General features: G+C 44.9%; 1 protein-coding gene across 2 annotated transcripts in view; it reads left to right on the top strand.

Annotated features, from left to right (window-relative positions):
* Positions 1 to 17,920, top strand: part of FARS2 (phenylalanyl-tRNA synthetase 2, mitochondrial) — a 203,221-nt gene that overhangs the window by 38,432 nt on the left and 146,869 nt on the right. For both annotated transcript variants that reach the window (XM_035126402.2, XM_035126401.2), the window contains 3 exons: positions 3,884 to 4,091; positions 4,480 to 5,112; positions 16,931 to 17,090. In XM_035126402.2, the coding sequence (XP_034982293.1) occupies positions 4,498 to 5,112; positions 16,931 to 17,090 (775 nt within the window). In that variant the 5' untranslated portion in view covers positions 3,884 to 4,091; positions 4,480 to 4,497. The remainder of the gene's footprint in view (positions 1 to 3,883; positions 4,092 to 4,479; positions 5,113 to 16,930; positions 17,091 to 17,920) is intronic.

Genomic DNA, 17,920 nt, shown 5'->3' with positions numbered 1-17,920 from the left:
TTCCTAGATGCAAAACGTACTTATTCTTTTGATTCTAAATATTTTGCTTTGGTGCCTGGCTCTGGTTGGTAGATCTTGGAATCTTAGTAAAAAACAAAGTAGATTCAAGAAGTCTCATATCTGCCCCCACCCCCGGTATTTTGTGGGTTCTGATTGTAAAACTTGCTCTGCGCTTCATCTTGGTTTGTTGAGGGTCATGCCAATTATTTAGATAACTTGACTGTTCCCAAATGCCAGCTGGTGGCTTTTTTCTAGGACTAGATGACTCTTTGCAGAGGTGGGGGTATTCCTTATAATAAAGATCTGTCTTGTGGGGATGAATGGATAGGGGAAAAAATGGTTGTTTAAATGTACAGTCATACCTCGGTTTAAGTACGCTTTGGTTTGAGTATTTTCAGTTTAAGTACTCTGCGGACCTGTCTGGAACGGATTAATCCACTTTCCATTCCTTTCAATGGGAAAGTTCGCTTCAGGTTAAGTACGCTTCAGGTTAAGTACGGACTTCCAGAACCAATTACACTCATACTTCGGGTTAAGTACACTTCAGGTTGAGTACGCCGCGGACCGTCTGGAACGGATTAATCTACTTTCTATTACTTTCAATGGGAAAGTTCGCTTCAGGTTAAGTATGCTTCAGGTTAAGTACGCCGCGGACCGTCTGGAATGGATTAATCCACTTTCCATTACTTTCAATGGGAAAGTTCGCTTCAGGTTAAGTACTTTTCAGGTTAAGTACAGACTTCCGGTTAAGTACAGACTTATGGTGCTGGAGGAGACTCTTGAGAGTCCCATGGCCTGCAATAAGATCAAACCTATCCATTCTTAAGGAAATCAGCCCTGAGTGCTCCCTAGAAGGACAGATCGTGAAGCTGAGGCTCCAATACTTTGGCCACCTCATGAGAAGAGAAGAATCCTTGGAAAAGACCCTGATGTTGGGAAAGATTGAGGGCACTAGGAGAAGGGGACGTCAGAGGACAAGATGGTTGGACAGTGTTCTCGAAGCTACGAACATGAGTTTGACCAAACTGCAGGAGGCAGTGCAAGACAGGAGTGCCTGGCGTGCTATGGTCCATGGGGTCACGAAGAGTCGGACACGACTAAACGACTAAACAACAACAACACAGACTTCCGGAACCAATTGTGTACTTAAACCGAGGTACCACTGTATATTTTATAGAGATGAACAAAATTGATTATTTACTCCTACTTTATCAAAATACCCAGGAGAGACATTTGAGTGGTATTTGGCCTTTTTTTATTGATTGAGACAAACAACACTGTAAAGGAAATAACTGTCACATTTCTGTTTTCTCCTGCAAAGATTCATAAAAAGGAGTTTGCCAGTTCAGGTGTGGTTTGGCTTTCTCCCACTGTTTCTATATACCGTATATATTTTATCTGAATTTGTGTCAGAAACGCAGCATTCTTGGTATTCTGCCTTGTTTTTAACCCGTCTGTGACTGTATAATAAATTTTGATTGATTGATAGATTTGTGTTCTGCACAGCTTCTGCTCCCAAGTGTACCAATTTTCTTGAGCACCTCAATTTTTGCCTACAATAGCTAGCCCATGCTCCTTTGCCATGGTTCAGAGGATGTGGGCAGCCCTGGAAAACTGAAGTACCGTATTTACGTGACTCTTAATGTGCCATCAAATCTAATGCGCACATCAATTTTCAAAACATTAAAACCAAAAAAGTATTTGCTGGCGAATGTAAACGCGCCATCAAATCTAATGCACTCTCTAATTTTTACAACATAATTTGGCCCAAAAGGTGCACATTACATTTTAGTAAATGTGGTAGATACAGTGGTACCTCGGGTTACAGACGCTTCGGGGTACAAACTCCGCTAATCAGGAAGTGGTTGCTCCAGGTTAAGAACTTTGCCCCAGGATAAGAACGGAAATCGTGCGCCAGCGGCGCAGCGTCACCGGGAGGCCCCATTAGCGAAAGCACACCTCAGGTTAAGAACCGTTTCAGGTTAAGAACGGACCTCGAGGTACCACTGTAATTCAAATTAGCCTCTTCTTTCCAGAAATAACTTATGGTAATAGTTAATGCACATTAGTACTTTCTTAGAGCCACCATTTAAAAAAGTTCTGATGTCTCTGGGCTACACATAGCTTGTGAATTGTATGTTACCTTTTCCTAATTTATGTCCCATTTTAACCAGAGATGATTTAGGCAAAGTATATAATCTCCTATAGCATTTACAGCCTTATGCTCAGACAAGTTTGTATGCTGGAAAAAAAAGTTCTTAGCTGAGTTGCTAAACAGCTTGGTAAATGCCCAATCTTGGTAATTTTAGCATATGTCTGTTATTTTGTTTTTAGCATATGTTACACTGGTAGAACTCTTGCACAACAGAGGTTTGTCAGATCACTAAAAGAAGGCAGCCTTACTTTCCTCATATGTTCCGCAGCATTTCAGGGTTGTTAGGGATTTTCTGTCCATTAAGTATTTTTGGACAGAAGGGGGAAATGAATGGCTTTAAGGGATTTGGGTCCAACCTGTCAGTTTATAAAAATTTGTATATTTAATAGTCCATCTGGAGCCTATCAGCTATGATTTCCAAAAAAGATGCTAATGAAACATAGGAATTTGGGAGATGCTCACCATTTATAGTGGTAAAGGGACCCCTGACTGTTACGTCCTGTTGCGGACGACTCTGGGGTTGCGGCGCTCATCTTGCTTTACTGGCCAAGGGAGCCATTGTTTGTCCGCAGACAGCTTCCGGGTCATGTGGCTAGCATGACTAAGCCACTTCTGGTGAACCAGAGCAGCACACAGAAATGCCGTTTACCTTCCCACCCTATTTATCTACTTGCACTTTGATGTGCTTTTGAACTGCTAGGTTGGCAGGATTAGGGACTGAGCAACGGGAGCTCACCCCGTCATGGGGATACAAACCACCGACCTTCTGATCGGCAAGCCCTAGGCTCTGCGGTTTAACCCACAGCGCCACCCCCGTCCCATTTATAGTAGTAGTTTTAGTTAATTGAGAAAAAGAATCTTGGTGCAAAACCCAGAGAATCCATCTGACTTGAACCAGGAGGCCAAGGTTGTGGGGCTCCGCAGATGCCCAGTGATGGCTCTAGGGCTCTCCCCAGACATTTTGCTGTCTGGGGTAAAGGACACGGTGATGCCGACTAGACTTGCAGGTGAATCTTCTTTGAACACCGGTGATGGAATCGCCTTCCCTATTGCACCTAAGACAGCCTAAGGCAGATTACTGGGGGCAGGACAGGATGTATGACAGCAGAGGGAAATGGTTGGCAGGGGTAGGGAGTCAGGAGGAACAGCGAGGAGTGACTGCTCCAATCCATTTGCCTTCTGAGGTGATTGCCTCACACTGCCTTACATTAGTGCCTGCCCTAGATGCCTCCCCCTTGACACCTGGCCCATCTAATCCTGCAAATTTGCAATATTTGAGGCCTGATTCACTTATAATCCTCTTCATGAGGGAATATATGGAGCCAGATAGTCTTCTGCTGCCGCCATTTGTAATCTTCCAGCAACTGGTTGTAGCATTTGCCTCCTCCCTCATGGGCAGGTAAGTTCCTGGAATGTTTCTCACCTACCACCTGGTCAGCAGAAGAGGGCAAGAAGTTGAGTGAGGCAGACTTTAGATTAGCTCCCTGGCTCTCAGCCTGAGTTTTGTATAGGGTAGGTAGACAAGCTGTGAGCTTTGGGGCTTTTTGTTCAGTATACAGTTTGGTGAAGTAGGCAGTAGAGAGTCCAAATGGGATGACTCAGTTTTTACTGCAGCTTTGCATCCCAATCAGCCATTATGGAAAGCTTTGTGAAGCAATTACAAATGTTTTTGACCACGGTCTTTGTTACACAACATTCACGTTATTTACCTCTTTCTCCTTCCCATAGTAATTGGCTGGTAATCTCCTGCAGAGAGAGAGAAGAATCCACATAAATTATCCTTGAATCGCTTTTCGTGTATGAGAATTATTGGCCACATTTTCAAAGACTGCATCTAGAATACAATCAGACAACGTCTATTGGGCATATCTTGTTTATCAACACTATTTGAGAGGCACACATCTTCTGATGTTCCAAAGTGGTGCTGTTTATCCAGGTAGGTGTTCTGCTTTGGCTTGCTTTAATTGGGAAGTTAAAATGAACATATTTCTTGGTCCATTTAGAACAGTGCTATTTAACATATCTGGTAGCCTCTGCTCCCCAAAGTCCTGGGAGGACTCTTTCCCAGCCCACTTGCCCAACAACAACAACAACAACAACAACAGGGTTCCCCCCACTCTGTCTCTGGACTACTGCTAGTTTTTGCTGCACTCCCAAAGCATTAATGATTTTCTTACGTTATAGAGCTGTGATGGAATAATTTCATCAGCTTTTTTTGTGTGACTGAGTAGACTAAAACTAATACATTTCACAATGAAGTGTGTGTGTGTGTGTGTACTGCAAATGGAAATCATTATTTGCATTTGATTTTCTGCTCCCTCCAGCATATAAAGAACGCTGCAATGGCTGCATCCAGAAACTTAATGCAAATACTCGGCTGTGGTAGAAGGATTCCATCATGGGGGCTTCTGGGAAGAAGACCTTCCAGTTTCAGTCCTGCATGGTCCCGGCGTATATCTTCAGGTTTCGCTGCCAGCACCTCCATTACAGACACAGTGGAAGTTCTTGGCAAATCTTATCTCCCAGATGACTATACCAACGTCACAAAGAAGATTCTTTCCAAGGTGGGGGAAAACTTGCACAACCAAAGGCATCACCCTTTGTGGCTGATGAAAGAGCGTGTGAAAGACCACTTCTACAAGCAATATATTGGGCGCTTTGGGACGCCACTCTTCTCTGTGTATGATGATATGCCTCCGGTGGTCACTGTTGAGCAGAATTTTGACAGGCTGCTCATTCCAAAAGACCACCCTAGCAGGAAGAAAGGGGATAACTACTATCTGAATCGTACCCACATCCTAAGAGCCCACACATCTGCCCACCAGTGGGACTTGATGCACTCGGGACTCGATGCCTTTCTGGTTGTGGGCGATGTTTACCGTCGAGATCAGATTGATAGCACCCACTATCCAGTCTTCCACCAGCTGGAAGGTGTCCGGCTCTTCTCCAACCACGAGGTAAGAAAGGGTCTAGCCAACATGGTGCCCTCCCTGATGTTGTTGGGTTCTGGTTCACATCGGCCCCACCCAGCCCAGTGAATAATTAGGAATGATGGGAGTTGCCGTTCGACAACACTTGAAGGGTTGGCACCTTCAACAGGTTCAGGAGGATTGATAGTATTTCATAGAATCATAGAATCATAGAGTTGGAAGAGACCACAAGGGCCATCCAGTCCAACCCCCTGCCGATCATCTTCAGCACTTGATAGACTCCTACCTTCCGGACCACTGTCTCCCTCCCCCACATAAGTCAGTTTAAAGCCCTCCTGATGAGGTTTTTGAGTTTCATGGCAAAAACATTCCTCCCAACCTTTGTGAGATGCAGCCCATCACTTGCCAGAAGTCCATCTTCAAAAAACTGCAGACCGTGATCTAAGAATCCAAACCGTTCCTCTTTGCACCATTCGTGAAGCCAGTTGTTCACTTCCCCTATTTTTCCCTCTCTCCCTGGGCAATGTCGTTCAACAGATGAGGACAGATGAGATGACAATTTGTGCATTTAATTGCTTCAACTTCCTGCCCAGAGCCTCATAATCACTTTTGATCTTCTGGAGGCTATGGCTTGCAGTGTCATTGGTTCCCACATGGACCAAAAGGAAGGGGTATTTGTCAGTGGGTTTTATGATTCCTTGCAGCTGTTCTGTTACATCTTTGATCTTGGCCCCGGGGAGACAGCACACCTCTCGAGACATCTTGTCAGGCCCACAGATCACTACTTCTGTACCCCTCAGTAGGGAATCCCCTATCACCACTACACACCTCTTCATAGGCTTGGTCAGGATTCTTCCATGTGCTGTCCCTTCCAATGTTACCTCCATATTCCCAGAGGACTGACTTTGCTGCTCGTCTTCATATTCCTGATCAACTGTGATGAGGGAGAGATCTTCAAATGGAGTCTGTTCCTCGTCTTCCGTGTTAAGGGAGAACACTTCAAATTGATTGTGTAGTTCTAAACACTCAGAGCGATCCCTGGGCCTTCTGCTTCTATGAGTCACGTTCCTCCATACATCTGGGTCCTGTGTTGGGGAACTGACCAGGACATTCTCAGGGATGTCCCCTGTCTCCTCCTTGGTGCAGACAGTGCGCTCTGCTGCATCCAAGGAAGGCTCCAGCTCTTTAATTCCCTGGAGCGTAGAAAGATGGGCCTGAAGCTGCTGGACCTTGCCTTCCAGTAGGGCAACCTTGTCTTCTAGTAGGGCAACTAACTTGCAATTGCTGCAGGTGTAGCTGCCTACATCCTACAATTGTTTATTTAAATTCTACTGTCCCTTTCCTCCCAAAGGAGCCCAGGACAGCAAGCATTAAAAATGTTGAAACTATAATACAGTATATTGGTCAATCACAGGACAAACACCTGCAGAAGCAGTTCCCCATTGTTTTAGGGGCTAACATGATACCAAGCCTTATCGGGGTACAGGGGGAATTCATGATGGTCACCCAGCACTGCTAAGCTACATGGAGTCTTGTACCTCTTTTACAACAGCACTTTGTCTTAGCTCAGTTAAGGCCTTGTCAGCATTTCTGCTTCTCACACATAAAAGCATTTCTGCTCTCAAGACAGGCCATCATGAGCTAGTCTCTTGACCAGAGTTTTCTTCAATTCCACTCTGCAGCTTCTGGGCTAATCACATCCATTGCACAGACAGAGGTCCCCCCCCCCAGTTGAGCTCATTAACTCCTGTTACAACAGAATGGCAACAAACCATATCTTTGTTTATCACTGGAAAGCAAAAATGTTTGGGTTTGTGCGGCTCAGAATATTAGTCATTCTCATTTTTAAAAGAGCATATGACTCCTAAAAAATGCCTATCTCATTGCCAGGAGGAAAGTTATAAGTGCTCTAGGTAACATAAATTGCAAAATAGAATGGAGTATGTCTTTCTTCCTGGTTTATGGGATCTCTGCACCATATAACATAAATCTTTATATTTTTAACCACTCTAGAACAGTGTCAGTAGGATTTTAAATCTGAAGTGTAATCTCCAAAACTGTAGGCATATACTTTGTGTTAATTCCCTCAAAATATTATATAGGAGAACCTTTCGGTGAAAAATTATAGTGACACGTTTAATGGCTAAAAACATGGACATTATATGGAAGTATATGTTAGCTTAATCCTGTGGTAAGTTAGTCCTCTGTTTTGAAGGATTGTCAGTCCTCTGTTTGAAGGTGTCCTTTTATTTGAGGACTGTCTCGTCCAAGATAGTGAAGCTTAAAAGTTTAAAGATAATGAACCATAAAATGGGGAAGCAGCAGCCTGAAAGTTGACCGTCAACTGAACAAAGGCACAATGTCTTCTCCATTATGGTGAGATGTATTGTATTCCTACTTAAATTACAACAATTCTTTCTAAGTAAATGACCATATGCAAATTGATATTCTTATTGGTCCTTTTTTTGGGGGGGGTTGTAGATCTTTTTTTTGGCAATGCCTAACAGGCCCCCTTCGAATTGGCTCTCAGCCCCACCCACCTCACAGGGTGTCTGTTGTGGGGGAGGAGGGGAAAGGAGATTGTTAGCTGCTTTGAGACTCCTTTGGGTACTGATAAAGCGGGATATCAAATCCAAACTCTTCTTCTTCTTCTCATTTCCCTAGGACGTCTCACAACACCCTCTGCCATGTAGATTACCCCCCCCCCCCAACCTCACACCGTGAAGATTGCAGCCATTAGACTTGCTTTTACAGGAAGCCAATAATCAGAAGGTCTCCAAACGCATGTCATGCTTGATCCAATGATTCTAAACAAATGCTCGGATTCAGAGAACCACAGAACTTAGTTTCATGGGACTGGGATGCAGGGAGCAGCAGAACCACTTGCCCCATGGCAGAACGTCGTGTGTGTGTGTGTGCGCGCGCGCGCAAATGGAGGCTACTTTCAAAACTGAGTTGGAATGGTGGAATAAAAAATCTTGCTCAGGGTGCGACCAAGCCACCTGCTGGCTTAAAGCAAGTTTTTGGATCTTGGTGATGCAATCAGAGCTGAGTAAGCGCTCCTGAGTAATGCAAAGAGTACAGTGGTGCCTCGCTAGACGAATTAAATTCGTTCCACGGGTCTTTTCTTATAATGAAAAATTCGTCTAGCGAATCCCATAGGAATGCATTGAATTTTTTTAAATTTTGTTTTGCCCATAGGAACGCATTAATTGAATTTCAAGGCATTCCCATGGGAAACCGCGATTCGCTAGACGAATTTTTCATAAAACAAATTCGTCTAGCGAGGCAATCTCCGCTCGAAAAATCCTTTCGTTAAGCGGAAATTTCGTTAAGCAGGGCATTCGTTAAGCGAGGCACCACTGTATTCCTATTTCTCCACACTCTGGGCAGGTTAGTTTCTTTGCCATTTTTATACCATCAACTTTAAAAGTATAGATTAGAGACACATTTCATCCCCTGTATTAATTATACTAGGAGTAAATGTATACTAGGAGAACTTTCTTGGCACTGAAGAGAGTGGGAAGTGTTGGATATTCAGTTGTGTTGACTGCAGTGATGAACTGCTGAGCGAGCCTTGCATAGAAAACAGTTGTGTTCTTCAGCACGGCTTATGATATGGTTAGTTTATTGATAGAAAACGAAGCTTTTCTTTTTTACTTTTTTTTTACAGACCAGAACATACTTTTGTTGTTGTTGTTGCTTTTGGCTCGATTCAGCACACCAGTATTAAATTGGCACTGCAGGACTGCACTGTCCTCATAGTTTGTATCTAGAAAGTGTCCGTAGCGTCCGTCATTTTGTTTTGTTACAGAATGTAGGGAGATGATTTTTCTCGAGAGAGTGACTGAGATGTTATTGCCGAATGCTAACGTCTGATGTGTTCTGCGGCAGTTTTGCTAAGCACTCAGCCAGGCAAATATGTTTCTGGGAGGGTTGCATGGAGCTTTCTTTGCATAACATTATGTTGCTTTCTTTCGTGAGCTGAGAAGTAAGTGTAGAGATATTTAACTTGCGACAAACTTCTTTGTGGGAGTAAAATATGCAGAAAACATCTTTTTAAATATGTGTGTGTACACATATGTGTGTTCTTGATATATGTCCCTGAAGTACACCTGTTAGTTTTCCAGCTGTTCCTATCCTGAAGGCTTGTATATCTTCTATACATAGGGAGATGTTCCACTTGGGAATATATGAAGGGGCCATAAGACCAAACAAAGAACACCAGCCCAAGGACTGTTTGCCGAACTTCTGAGCATCTGCTCTGCTTTTAGCACCTTGGGTGGCAGGTGGCGCTGTGGTCTAAATCACTGAGCCTCTTGGGCTTGCTGATCAGAAGGTTGGCGTTTCGAATCCCTGTGATAGGGTGAGCTCCCATTGCTCTGTCCCAGCTCCTGCCAACCTAGCAGTTTGAAAGCACGCCAGTGCAAGTAGATAAATAGGTACTGCAGCGGTAGGAAGGTAAACAGCATTTCCATGTGCTTTGGTTTCTGTCATGGTCTTCTGTTGCGCCAGAAGCAGTTTAGTCATGCTGGTCACATGACCCGGAAAGCTGTCTGTGGACAAATACCGGCTCCCTCGGCCTGAAAGCGAGATGAGCGCCGCAACCCCATAGTCACCTTTGACTGGACTTAACCGTTCAGGGGTCCTTTACTTTTACCTTTACCTCTAACACCTGTCCCTTGAGAAGGAGGACAGTTGCTTTTATGCTCTGCTTCTGGCATACAGGACACTTGTATGGACTGCACCCCCTAATCTTATCTTCTTTGTACTGCAGCCCCTGTGCCTACTATGAGCTACACATGAAAGTTAGGGGGGGAAGCCTTTCGTTTGGGAGACCAATGAGAAATATCTCATTGTTGATCCCACCGCTGGACAATGACTGGACAAGTTTTCTTTCATTGATTCATTTTGGAGGAGACTAATAAGGTCAAGAGTTGATGCTTACATGAAGCTTATCTGAGACAACTGTACATACCGTAGTAAATGCCTCCTGGAAAGGGCAGCGTGCTAGATTTTGTTTAGTGAAATATTTCATTGTATGAACCAAGGGTGAAAAAGTGATCTATGGCATGTATTTCCAAATATTAATATGGAGTCCTTGTAGGTTGTGCCTTCTAAACACAGGAAGGATATTGCAAAGCCCTGTACAATTTGTTCCTCCCCCAGCACTTCTGGGTCAACACTAAAATTCACTAAAATTAACACTAAAATATGATAATGTTCTTTTCTATGATCTTGTGTAACCTCTGTTTTACTTTATTTGTGCAAGTGATGCTTCTGCAAAGGAGCGATGAAGAGTTCAAAAATGTGGGAGTGTGTTAGTGGAAAGGAATGAAATATACTGTATTAGCCTTGCATGTTTTTCTTTCCCAGTGGATCTGTAATAAGTTGGCCAGCTTTTTGTGTCAAATATCTCAGCACCTCAAACTGGCCGACTCTGAAATGGTTCAGGGTTGTTTTTCTACTGTGAAAGGAGCTAGTGTCTTCCCTCATCCCCAGCCAGGCTGGTCTTAAGGACACAGTGACTCTGAATTTCTGCAGTGGCATTTCCTTTCGGATTTTTCAAGATGGTGCACTCCCAGGAATGTGCAAAATGCCCATCTGAATATTGCATATTCTGCAAAAATAAGTCTGCTTCTGGACATGTACAGTACTTTTTTGTCCCTGGCTGTATGTCTTTCTGTTTTGACAGTTGACAAGCAAAACAGCATTTTGTGCAGGAGAGTCGAGTTTTGACTGGTTACCACCCCCAGCAGTAGCTGATGGGATGGTGGGGCATGGGGTTCACTTGACCTGCAGTCATTGCATCACTGCTCCTTACTGGGAGAGGCGAGGTCAGCACAGTGCAGACACACTGGCAGAGCCTGCTGGTGGGTTTGCACTGCATTGACCTCACTGCCACGTCTCCTCTCCCCATTTACCTTCCAGTAAGCAGCAGCCATGCAGGTCAGGTGAGCACTGCCTTAAGACTCCATCTGCTACTGATCCCTTGCAATAACTTCAGCCTGCAAGTTATATGTGCCATACTGAATTTCTAGTGATTGTTGTGTTTTTCCTTTTTGCAAAAGCCACTTAAGCAGGAGCAGGAGCAGCAGCAGCTGGAACTAAAGTCATATGTAGAAGAGTAAGGGAGTACATTTGGGGGGTACACAGTTCCCTGCCTGCCTGACATAGACCTTCCAACTCTGCCAGAAGAGTTTGTATGGAAACCATGTCTTTAAAACTTGACTGTAAAAATCGTCTCACTTTTTTTTTTTTAAGGTGTGCCGCTTTTAAATTTAAAGTGGTGTTCTCTCCGCCAGAGGGAGCTAATGCAAATTGAAAGTGTCTGTTTCAGCAGTGAGATTCAATTAGCAAAAGTGACAACATGCATATTGTGGACAGCTTGAGGCATATGTTTCAGACGATGCCAACCTTTGTGTAATCTTCTGGGAAGCTCGTCTGAGGGGATGTGGGAGAGCCCTTCTGATAATTCAGCTTCCTGTTGCTGGCTGCGTTTAGCATCTGATTATTTAGAGGAAGATGCAGAGTTGCCATCTCAGAAGTGCACATTGGTGTTTACATAATAAAGATGCTTAAGATGAACAAAGTGGCACACATATTTGTTGAATGACATGTTGCTGTTTCCATTGCTGTAACATGGGAAGAGGCGTAACTCGGTCTAGATCCAGAAACTACCAAACTACAGAAAATACACTGAAGGGAAGCAAGGAGGAAATGTGTTCCCTTTAAGGTTAGGAAGAGATGCAAAAAGATAGAGGTGAAGCGGGCAACAGACTACTGGAGTCTGGCACTTCCTTCCCCATCCTCAGATGCAGGCCTGGTTTATTCGTCACAGTGCACCATGGTTTTAAATAAACCATAGTTTACTGTGGACTAGCAGCAGGTTGGTACATGCTGCTCAGGCACATCGGTTTCACAACTCCCCCTCCCAAGGAGGGAAACAAACCACAGAGCGGCTGCCTTGGCGCGACTTGCAAACCAAGAAAACTGCAATCGGTAAGCCAGGAGCAAACTTTAGTTTCCATTCATGGTTTATGTGGAAAGGAACAAAACAGAAGTGCTGGTTTGCAAATCATGCTTTGCTAGCCATTCCATGGTTTGTTTCTCTACTCTGGAAGGGGAGGCGTGAAGTTGCACTTAGCGTGGTTTATTTCAGGATATGACTTATTGTGACATGAGAATGGGGACCAGAAACTACCAACAAGCATGCATTCTACTTTCTTCAAATAGAAAGTTGTTGAATAGCTAAATGCTTTCCCTTCTCTACCTACGTGAGATAGGTTTGCCCCCTTTTGGGGTACCAGGGCATCTGTGTGTTTCATAGCTGTACGAGAAGCATGGTTTGGAAAGTGGATTAATCCGTTGCAGACAGTCCACGGAGTACTCAACCTGAAGCGTACTTAACCCGAAATATGAGTGTAATTGGTTCTGGAAGTCCGTACTTAACCTGAAGCGTACTTAACCTGAAGTGAACTTTCCCATTGAAAGTAATGGAAAGTGATTTAATCCGTTCCAGACGGGTCCGCGGAGTACTTAAACTGAGTGTACTCAAACCAAAGCATATTTAAACTGAGGTAATAGGGACCCAGGTGGCGCTGTGGTTAAACCACTGAGCCTAGGGCTTGCTGATCAGAAGGTCGGCAGTTCGAATCCCTGTGACGGGGTGAGCTCCCGTTGCTTGGTCCCAGCTCCTGCCAACCTAGCAGTTTGAAAGCACGTCAAAATGCAAGTAGATAAATAGGGACCGCTACAGCGGGAAGGTAAACGGCGTTTCCATGTGCTGCTCTGGTTCGCCAGAAGTGGCTTAGTCATGCTGGCCACATGACCTGGAAGCTATACGCCGGCTCCCTCGGCCAATAATGCGAGATGAGCACGCAACCCCAGAGTCGGTCACGACTGGACCTAATGGTCAGGGGTCCCTTTACCTTTACCTTTTATGACTGTAATAACATTTTAAATTTGTATATCCTCCCCCCTTTTTGAAAATCATCTTCATTATGTAGCTTCACTATCTAAATATGTTGACTGGATTAATATACAGTAATAGGTATAAACAAGCTCAGCTTTTTCTACCTGGTAGCTTGTGGACTGAAGGGCCCAATGATTACACCAAGAGGTGATGTGACGTGCTGTCTAAAATAATTTGTGTTGTTTTCTTCCCAAACTAAAACTCCCGACTGTAAGCAGCCCAGGGTACTCCATTATTAACGCATCGACTTTAGTATCCACTCATTGACTGACAGTGCAGGGGCCAGGGTGTGATCTTACAAGTTTTATTGTGTCAGAGAGTGATTGTGATGGCAGGAAGTGTTCTCGTTGATGCACAAGTTCCACATTAGTGTCATTATTAATCCATCAGTTTAGAGGCTGCAGTGCATTTGCAAAAGAAAAAGAAAAAAGGGTTGGTCCAGACGAAGTGGATTTAGATTATGGATGCTCCTTCTTTAGAGGAAGTTTGGCACAACTGCATACACAAGGCATTTAATCATTGCCGGGGGCGGGGCTAGAAAATGGCAAAATTTTCTAACTATCAGAACTTGAGGGGGGGGGGGAGAGAATTTGAAGCCAGAGGCCAATTGCAGTCCTCACAGCTTCTCCTCCAAGCTTTATCCCTCACCAGCCATCATTTACACCCTCCTTTTCACCTGGATGAAACATCTCCTTGAACTCTGATCATGCCTCTTGCTTGCCTGGTTGGAGAATAAAGAGCAGTGTGTGAGTGTGTGCAGAAGCTAGTCTATGTGCAAAGGTTGCCCCGGCCACTCTGGGCAGTTTCCAACATATATAAACACATAACAAAACATTGGAAAACTTCCCTATACAGGCCTGCCTTCAGATGTTCAGACAAAGGTTGTATACTTATCTCCTTGACATCTGATGGGAGGGTGTTCCACAGGGTGGGCGCCACTACCGAGAAGGCCCTCTGCCTGGTTCCCTGCAACTTGGCTTCTCGCAGTGAGGGAACGGCCAGAAGGCCCTCTGCGCTGGACCTCAGTGTCCGGGTAGAACGATGGGGATAGAGACACTCCTTCAGGTATACTGGACCGAGGCCGTTTAGAGCTTTAAAGGTCAGCACCAACACTTTGAACTGAGCTTGGAAACGTACTGCATTGAGATGTATTGTTATATTTCTGTTTAAATTATAGCAAACATTAGGCACACCTGTGTCCTCTTTTGTGTGTGTGTGGTAGTGCATAACATTGCATAACACTCCCCTGAGCAGGACCAGCCCATTCATGAGGCAGGGTGAAGCCACTGCCTTAAGCGCCCCCCCCCCGCATGCACCCTGACTGCCCCACTGATTCCGCTGCCACCAGAGAAGTGTGTGTGTGTGTGTGTGTGTGTGTGTGTGTGTGTGTGTGTCATATCAATCTCAGAAGAGACATGTCCAGGCTTGCTGCAGCAGGATGAAAGGCAGTTGGGCTTGTATCTCAGGAGTTTTGATTTAGCAGGGAGAGAAGCTAATTGGATAGGTCTTTGAAGTCCACTGATCAGGAAACAGCATTTAGGATCAGCAGGTAGCACTATGTCATCTTGGACCCCTTTTCAACAGACTCAACTAGGTTAATTCAGGCAAAAATGTAATAGTGAGGTATGCTTATGCAGAGAAACGACTGCTATTCTCTGGTCCTGAATGGGGTAACTGTGCCCCTGAAGGACCAGGTGTGCAGCCTGGGAGTCATTTTGGACTCACAGCTGTCCATGGAGGCACAGGTCAATTCTGTGTTCAGGGCAGCTGTCTACCAGCTCCATCTGGTACGCAGGCTGATACCCTACCTACCCGCAGACTGTCTTGCCAGAATGGTGCATGTTTGGTTGTCTCCTGCTTGGACTACTGCAATGTGCTCTACGTGGGGCTACCTTTGAAGTTGACCCGAAAACTACAACTAATCCAGAATGCGGCAGCTAGACTGGTGACTGGGAGTGGCCGCCAAGACCATATAAAACCGGTCCTGAAAGACCTACATTGGCTCCCAGTATGTTTCCGAGCACAATTCAAAGTGTTGGTGCTGACCTTTAAAGCCTTAAACAGCCTCAGCCCAGTATACCTGAAGGAGCGTTTCCACCCCCATCGTTCTGCCCAGACACTGAGGTCCAGCTCCGAGGGCCTTCTGGAACTTCCCTTCCTGCGAGAAATGCGGTTATAGGGAACCAGGCAGAGGGCCTTCTCGGTGGTGGCGCCTGCCCTCTGGAATGCCCTCCCATCAGATGTCAAGGAAATAAACAACTATCTGACGTTTAGAAGACATCTGAAGGCAGTCCTGTTTAGGGAAGTTTTTAATGTTTGATGTTTTATCACTTTATTATTATTATTATTAATAATAATAATAATGCTATTAATATTCTGTTGGGAGCTGCCCAGAGTGGCTGGGGAAACCCAGCCAGATTGGCAGGGTACAATAAATAAATAAATAAATAAATAAATAAATAAATAAATAAATAAATCGTCATCACTATCACCATCTTCATCATCATCATTATTATTATATTACTGATGCTCTTACACTCTGCCCCCACTGCATCATTTCTCTTCAGGGCGAGCCTTATATTAATGTATTCTGACCCCTTACGAAACATCCACAACCCACAAAAAAAATCCAAAATAAAAAAATCCCCAGACTTTGGTACTGACAGTGTCCCTTCTAGCAATTCTTGGCAACCACATTTTTCTTTAATGGTGATTTAAGGAAATCCAAGCCATTCTCTGTTCTTTTAAGGGCAAGGTTGAAAGAAGAAATTGCTTCCTGAATGCGACCACAGGGGCACATATAGTGACTGCATTTTAAAAAGCAAAGGCATTTTTTGGGGGGAGGGGAATAAATTACTGGGTTTGGAATAAAGGTAAAGGTAAAGGGACCCCTGGCCATTAGGTCCAGTCGTGACCGACTCTGGGGTTGCGCGCTCATCTCACGTTATTGGCCGAGGGAGCCGGCGTACAGCTTCCAGGTCATGTGGCCAGCATGACAAAGCCACTTCTGGTGAAACCAGAGCAGCGCACGGAAACGCTGTTTACCTTCCCGCTGTAGCGGTACCTATTTATCTACTTGCACTTTGACGTGCTTTCGAACTGCTAGGTTGGCAGGAGCTGGGACCGAGCAATGGGAGCTCACCCCGTCGCAGGGATTTGAACTGCCGACCTTCTGATCAGCAAGCCCTAGGCTCTGTGGTTTAACCCACAGCGCCACCTGCGTCCCCATGGGTTTGGAATACCTTGGTTCAAATCGCTGCTCTACTCTGTGGCTCCTGTTTGCCCCAGGGAGCATTTCTCTCTCCCACTTTCTCTGCAGCCCACATTGCAGGTAGGTTGTGAGGATTAATGCATTTTTATAGCAGTTTTGTGCACTATCAGGAGCATTCATTATAAGCACACTCTAGTTATTTTCGGGATTTTCTCTGCATCTTCGAAGGCAAGACTAGGGAACTCCAGATGTTGTTGGGCTACAACTCCCTTCAGCCCCAGCCAGCATGCTTGATTGTCAAGTATGATGGGTGTTGTAGCCTAGAAACATCTGGAGGGCCACAGGTTCTCCACTCCTGCAGTCAGAGGTTGAGGGATAGTTGCTAAGAGTGTGAGCTGGGAAGCCTTCAATTCGGACACTTGTATTGGAATGAACTTGCTGGAATGAGACTTGAGTGGGAATGAACTCACTGCGGAATGAAAGTCTTTGAAATGCAACTGCAATTCATATTTAAAGTATCTAAACCGAAAATGCTCAACCTTAACTTCACAGGTCAGTTTGTAAAGATAACCCATATGTAATATGCAAAGTGCTTTGAATATTCAGAAAGGGCTGTACCGACGCTGAGATTGTTTTCGTCTTTTTTCTTTTTTGAACAGATATTCAGCAATGTTGGTGGTGGAGAAAGCTTCTGCTTGTTTGAACAAGGCCACCGCACACCTCACAAGCAAGAGATGCACACCATGGAAGCAGCAAGGCTCGTGGAACACAGCTTGAAACTGGCGTTGACAAAACTTGTGGCTCATCTCTTTGGTGATGGTAGGTGTCTCATGCGCTGGTCCTATGATCCTGCTAACATGGTCCCAACACACTTGCAATGCTATATGCTTCCTTCAGCCAACAGCAGTTGAAATGATTTAATGCAGCAACGAAGGCATCAGTGCCGACAGCATCCCCGGAAACACCACCTCCTCCCCAATCTCAGTGTTGCTCACTAGTGATGCCCATTTACTCCATCACTGGAAAACAATTGAAGCATTGTGACAACAGGTTTGTTGACTTGTATCCAATGTTAGTCAGGCTCAGAGTAGACCCATTGACATTATTGGGCATGACTAACTAGGGTCCACTAATATTACTGTATCTCCTAACCCATTTTGATGATATCACAGCACCCCGACGATACCTTTTGCCACAAACAATCCATGCTCTCAAGAATTGTGTTCTTTAGCTTCTGACACCCCCACTACTACTACTACTACTCCTTCTCCTCCTTCTCCTCCTCCCCCTCCTCCTCCTCCTCCTCCTCCTCTGTTTGACAACTCTTTGTTGTCCCACCACGACTCCCTCGGTTCTGAGCCTTCTTCCCTCCATGGTTCCCTAGCTAGTTCCTGCCAACATTCCTTTGCGTCCAATCAGTCCATGACAATATCAAGGGCAGAACATTTCCAGGATCTCTTATGTAGGGACAGGATAGATTCCTGTCTGAAAATCTGGAGAGCCTTTGTCCATCATTGTAGACTGACTGGCCAGCCTCAGCCAGGATGGCCAGTTGTCAGGGATGACAGGAATTGTTACCACTGGACTAGGCAAATTTTGCTCTGAGACCCAGCAAAAATCTTGTATTCATTGCTGACATAAATATCTAT

Source organism: Zootoca vivipara, chromosome 8, assembly GCF_963506605.1.
Source record: "Zootoca vivipara chromosome 8, rZooViv1.1, whole genome shotgun sequence".
Classification (NCBI taxonomy): Eukaryota; Metazoa; Chordata; class Lepidosauria; order Squamata; family Lacertidae; genus Zootoca; species Zootoca vivipara.
The sequence above is the reverse complement of the archived record's forward strand: the minus strand, read 5'-3'. Positions and strand labels throughout refer to the sequence as shown.